At 42.1% G+C, this 6,367-nt stretch overlaps 1 protein-coding gene across 1 annotated transcript in view; it reads right to left on the bottom strand.

The window, feature by feature from the left end:
* Positions 1 to 450: 450 nt before the first annotated feature.
* sugct (succinyl-CoA:glutarate-CoA transferase) overlaps positions 451 to 6,367 on the bottom strand; it is a 481,778-nt gene continuing 475,861 nt past the window's right edge. Inside the window, exon 14 of the mRNA XM_078216553.1 lies at positions 451 to 2,175. Within this exon, the coding sequence (XP_078072679.1) occupies positions 2,012 to 2,175 (164 nt within the window). The 3' untranslated portion in view covers positions 451 to 2,011. The remainder of the gene's footprint in view (positions 2,176 to 6,367) is intronic.

Below are 6,367 nucleotides of genomic sequence, written 5' to 3'. Positions count from 1 at the left end.
GCTGGATGCTATTTACTTACTAATAGCACCCACTCCTCTGAATCAGTCAGTCATAGATTTGATTGTCACTTCAGAACTTGAGCACAGAAGTTTCAGTAGAGTATTGAAAGGGTGCTGCATTGTCCAAGGAGGTTTTATTTTCGATGAAACGTTAAACCAAGGCCTGCCCATGATGATACTATTTGAAGAAAAGTAAAGTAATTCTCACAATATACTGCGAATATCTGTCCTCTGAACCAATACCACTAAAACCAGACAGACTGGTTCTTTCTTTTACTATGGGATCTTACTGGTTACATGTCAATAAAGTGACTGCACTTCAAAGTGACGTGTTTTGGAAAATGCTGAAGAGATGAAAAGTGATTTTCTGTATTATATATATATATAAAATCACCTTTATAATAATTTAATATACTTAGTGCAAGTTCTCTTTTTTTCTCCTGTTTTTTTATCTGGATGTACGTACTTAGGCAAAATTATTTGCCATAAAAAAAATTCTAAACAAATAAATAATCAAACAACTGACATCAAAACTTTTTTTAGAAACAATAAAATAGACTTCCTAAATGCTTTCCTTGTAACTCAATTTTAAAGGCATTTGGTTTGATATACAAAAAAATGGAATTTGCAATATGTCCTTCCATATCAGGACTAGACAGCCTTAACTTTGTTGTGTTAATTTTGCGTCATACAGAAATATTTCAATGATTTTTTCATGGCAGCACCAATGATGAACATGCCACTTTAGACAAGCATCCGCTATTCAAAAAATCACTGCAGCCAAACAAACACAGATAATGAGAGCTGCCTCAAGGAGAATAAGAAAATAAGTTTTAAAAAACCAGGGACAAATGTGGTTTTAAAACATTGCATTGAGCATTTGTTTGCCGTCCCCATGTTGTGTATTATTCCTGTCCTTGATTGGGGGCAAAATCAATGCTGAGGTAATGCCATAGATTGCAGTGTGTGTTGTGGCCGGGGGGGGGGGTGTGATGGAGGAGGGGCAGTTTTCTAGTGAGCACGCTGCACCTTTGATCCCCCCCCCCCCACCCCCACGCCGCCCAACCCTCCATTGAGCTGATTCTAGGAATTGCATTTGTGATTTTTGTGATCTGGTGTTTAATATTTGGCCAATTTCCAAGCCCAGTCTCTATATTTTGAAGGTGAACACACTTCCTGAGCCCAGTGCCTGTCTTTTTTAAAATGATTTTAATAGCCAGCATCAAAGCTGACGCTGAAACTATACTTGAACTCCATATCCAGCACTGAAATTCAACATGCATTCCTTCAAGGTTCTTCATCCGACTCAAAAATATTTGTCTTTAAAAAAAGCCACATGAAACAGATATAAATGTTTATTCTGACAATATCTGTTAGCTTTTCCAAACTAATGATATGTAAACAATTTACAGACTGTGGTTCAGATAATTGATTCCAGTAAGAAATGCGTGATACAATGACAGTTTTATCAGTAAACTTCAACACTGTGCAGCAGTACAAAGATCAAACTCTTAAAACAATGTTCATCTATTGCTTTTGTTTGTATTACAATAATGAAAAGATGTCATTACAAAAAATTATTTTTAAGAGCAGATTTTATGAGCAGAGTTCTGGCAGTTCCACTGTGGCCTTGTTTCAGCTACAAATCAGACAATGTGCTGGCTTGTGAAAGTCAACTCTCCATTCAGTAAAAGTGGATGAACTTCCAAGAAGTCAAACAGTACAGAATTCATACACACTGTGTAGTTAATAGACATCTTTTTTTTAAAGATTTCTCATAAACTGCTTTTAATTCCATTTAGCCAAGCTTTGCGAAGAACAGAATTTTACTCAATGCTGATTCTAACTATCATTTAATCCATTAACTATTCTGTGTTTCACTATGTTAAGATTAACACCACTGACCGGATTGAAATTTCCCTCGATTCATTTGTGTATGTGCTCCTCTCTGAACTGTGAAGTTGTTTGATCTCAGAAAGGTCAAAAATGCTTGTGTAAGAGAGATTAGCCCTTAGTGCAGTGCATGCTGGCTGACTATTCCAGCTGTGAGCAATTCATTGATATAGGTCTCACTATAACCCAGCATAGACTCCAGTACCTCAACGGTGTGTTGGCCAATCAAAGGCGGTGGGTTGGGATTTGATACCTTGAAGTCACTGAACCTGACAGCAGGACCTGTGAAATAATCAAGAGAGTTGGGTGTTACATATAAGAAATTTAACGGTTGTGGTTCCACGTCAACTTTTTAATGAGAATATAAAATTCCAACATCAAATTAAAAGTAAAAAAATTACTCTGAGGAGGCTGTGAATTGAAAGCCATTCAATTGTTGTGTAAAGCTGCTGTTAATCCACTTTCTCTCTCTCTTTGCAGCTCTTTTTGGTTAGAAGTGAGTGCCTACTAGTTCATAATAATACAAAGAAAATAATATTTCTGTCCTGACAAGGGTGATCCCAGGGGAACTCGGGTCTAAAATTTAACAGACAGAAAATGATCTTCTGCATGAGTGTGGTTTCCAGTTGTCCAGTCTTTGAGAATTCTGCTCCTAACTGGAACTATCCAATCGAGGAATCAATCCAGACTATGTATTCAACACAGATCCCTCTGCAAACTATTTACAAATAGCAGCAAGTAACTTCCACATGTACAAAAGATTTTTGCTTTCTCTGGCAGGCGTAGCTAGGACAGGGGAAAAAAACCTCAATATTAGAGATAGACCATACAAGAGTGGAATTAGGAAGAATGTTGTTCCCCAAAAGGCTGTGGATACCAAGTTAATTGAAATTTTCGGGCCTGTGGTCAACAGATTTTGTTAGCTAAGGAGATCAAGAGATATGAAATAAAGGTAGAGTTGAAATACAGTTCAGCCCTGATCTAACTGAATTTTAAAAAAACTTATTTTTATTTGCTCTTGGGATGTGGGTGTCATTAGCTGGGCCAGCATTTATTGTCCATCCCTGAGGGCATTTAAGAGTCAACCACGTTGGAGTCACATGTCAGCCAGACCAGGTAAGGACAGCAGATTTCCTTCCCTAAAGGACATCAGTGAACCAGATGGGCTTTTTATGACAATGGTTTCATGGTCATCATCATTAGACTTTTAATTCCAGATTTTTATTGAATTCAAATTTCACCATCTGCCTTGGTGGGATTTGAACCTGGATTCCCAGAACATTGCCCCGAGTCTCTGTATTACTAGTCCAGCGACAATAACACTACACCACCGCCTTCCCCCACTTCATTGTAGAGCAGGCTCAAGGAGCTAAATCTACACTTATTCTTGTCCTAGGTCCAGCTTCAACTGCTTCATCAATGGCCTCCTCCCCATCATAAGGTCAGAGTGGGGATGTTCGTTGATGATTGCACAATGTGCAGCGTTATTCACAACTCCTCAGATGCTGAAACAGTCCATGTCCAAATGTAGCAAAACCAGGACAAAATCCAGGCTTGGGCTGATAAATGGAAAAAATTGCATCATACAAGTTGCAGGCAACAACCAGCCCCAACAAGAGAGAATTTAACCATCTCCCGTTGATATTCAATGGCATTACCATCGCTGAATACCTCACTATCAAAATCATGAGGTTTACCACTGACCTGAAACTGTACTGGACTAGCTACATAAATACTGCAGCTACAAGAGCAGTTCAAAGTCTGTGAATTCTGCAGCAAGTGACTCACCTCCTGACTCCCTATAGCTTGTCTATCATTTACAAGGCACAAGTCAGGAATGTGATGGAATACTCTCCACTCCCCCAGATGAGTGCAACTCTAATGAAAAGCTCGAAACCATCCAAGACAAAGCAGCCCATTTGATTGGCATCCCATTCACCACCTTAAACATTCATTCCCTCTACCATCAACACACAGTGGCAGCAGTGTGTATCATCTACAAGATGCATTACACCAACTCATCAAGGAACCTTCAACAGCATCTTCCAAAGCCGCAACCTCCACCACTTAGAAGGACAAGGGCAGCAGATGCATGGGAACACCACCACTCCCAAGTTCCCCTCCAAGCCACACACCATCCTGACTTGGGTCAAAATCCTGGAACTCTCTCCCTAACAGACGACCTACACAACCTGGACTGCAGCAGTTCAAGGTAGTGCCTCACTACCACCTTCTCAAGGGCAATTTGGGATGGGCAATAAATGCTGGCCTAGCCAGCGACACACACATCTCATGAACAAATAAATAATAAAATAGGTTACTACAATGGTCTAAAATAAAAACTGGACTCGATGATAAAATAGCAAAGAGCATTCAAAAAATGCTGTCACTTACAAACATACCAATCTGGAGCATTGGTAGGCCATTCAGCCCCTCGAGCTTTCTCTGCCTTCAATAAGATCATGGCTGATTTAATTGTGTTGTTGTATGGATATAAATAGACTGAAGACACTAGCAGAAAGACAAATGCTTAAAGAAACTAACTTTGACAGAAGACTCCTATGCACATTTCAGGAAGTTTTTTTAACATAATAAAGAGAGAGATGTTTGCTTTGGGTACTGAATGGGCACATGCCAGCTGTGCCTCCATGTGCCTGCCCAAAGAGTAATCAAGAAACACAAAGCACTTTGAGATTCAGGCCTCAGTGGTCCTCTCTCAGCAGTCTGCAGGGATACGTGGGCATGTTGCCGCAGCTCACCAGTGTGGATTGCAGTAGGAGCTGGCTGACGGGTAAAGCCTCTGATGGTGGGGGCGGGGGGGGGGGAATGTGTTGGCAGTGGCCCAGACTATTTATTTGGGGATAAAAGGGGCACACTTGTTTATATTTTGGGAAAGACATCCTTTAAGAGCAGTTGGTTAGGTATCCCAACGGCTGGAAACAGTTGGATTGCCATCCTTTGTCCATTGTTTCTTGAAAGTTGCAATCAGGGTCCTACAGCAGACACAGGAAGTCTATTTGTATATTGAAACCATTTTGGATGGGAAGCTAGGCAGCAAGTTAGACACCTGCCTGAAAGCTGATTCAGGCGGAGACCTGGTGCACAGGATTCCCACCAGATCTTCAGATGTAGTCGCCCCTATTTTTGGGAAGGTGTAGGGGACAGTTCAATATCTCCCCCAAAGAGTCCATTTCTTGCTTGGCCAAGTTTGAATTGCTATGATGATTCTATGATGATTCTATGAATTGTTTTCTTGATTTGATTGGCAACATTGCTCATTGGTTTAAAAGGGCACATTTGCTTCACCATATAAAAGTTTTTATAATTAATCTGACCATGAAAAGTATTGGTGTTTTCTTTTATACTGATCATGATTGTTTCTGACATTGGGAGCAGAATTTTATGTTGCCACTCCTTCAATATAAACATTTGGAAAAATTCCCACCCCCCCTACTGGGCAGCAGGGTGGCACAGTGGTTAGCATTGCTGCCTCACAAATCCAGGGACCTGGATTCAATTCCAGCCTCGGGAGACTGTGTGGAGTTTGCATGTTCTCCCCGTGTCTGCGTGGTTTCCTCTGGGTGCTCTGGTTTCTTTCCACAGACCAAAGATGTACAGGATAGGTTGATTGGCCATGCTAAATTGCCACTTAGTGTGAGGGAGATTAGCAGGGTACATACGTGGGGTTATGTGTATAGGGCCTGGGTGGGATTGTTCTCGGTGCAGGCTCGATGGGCCAAATGACCTCTTTCATAGTGATTCTATGATGCTACTCGGGTGGGTTGACCTGCAGCCAAATAGCACTCGGCAGGCTGTTAATTGGTTCAGGACAAAGCCATCTCCCATCTCCAAGAGCTGCCAGCCCAATCAAATGTTTGGCAGCACTCTGGTCCTGGCAGTACTACCGGAAGTGGTGGCTGCCACTGGGACTGCATTGAGTCCTCAAAGGTGATCATCGCTGTAGCCACCTTGGGAGGTAAGTGGAGGATTGGCTAGTAGGATGCACAGGCCGGGAGGAGGGGAAAATCCAGGGGTGAGAAGAACTTTGGCTAGATGTGGGAGCTCCATTGTGCCCAGGGGGCCTGTGAAGAAGGTTAGTCCACTGCTTGCCTGCCACCAGCCCAAACTGTGAAAATTGCTGGGCTTCCCACTTGGCAGCAGCCTTTGCCTGACATACAAAAAATTGTGGATGGGCTGGGAAGAGACTCTAAGTGGCCACCAATTGGCTACTTAGTGGCCTCCATTGTGCCATGGGCGGTAGGTTACCCAACACCTCCTCCATCGTGCTTAAAATTGTGGTGGGGCTGGTGAGGGCAGCTGGCTGCCCGATGGGTAAGTGCCTGTGTACAATTCCACAGCTGGGAACTGAAGAACAGGAATAGAAGTAGGAAGAGATAGTGGGTAAGAGATTGAAGAGGAAGAGTTTGCAGGGGAAGAGATTGCGGCATAATAGAGTGCGGGAAGAGATCACAGT

This window comes from Mustelus asterias, chromosome 7 (genome assembly GCF_964213995.1).
Source record: "Mustelus asterias chromosome 7, sMusAst1.hap1.1, whole genome shotgun sequence".
Classification (NCBI taxonomy): Eukaryota; Metazoa; Chordata; class Chondrichthyes; order Carcharhiniformes; family Triakidae; genus Mustelus; species Mustelus asterias.
This window is presented reverse-complemented; position numbering and strand designations above follow the sequence as displayed.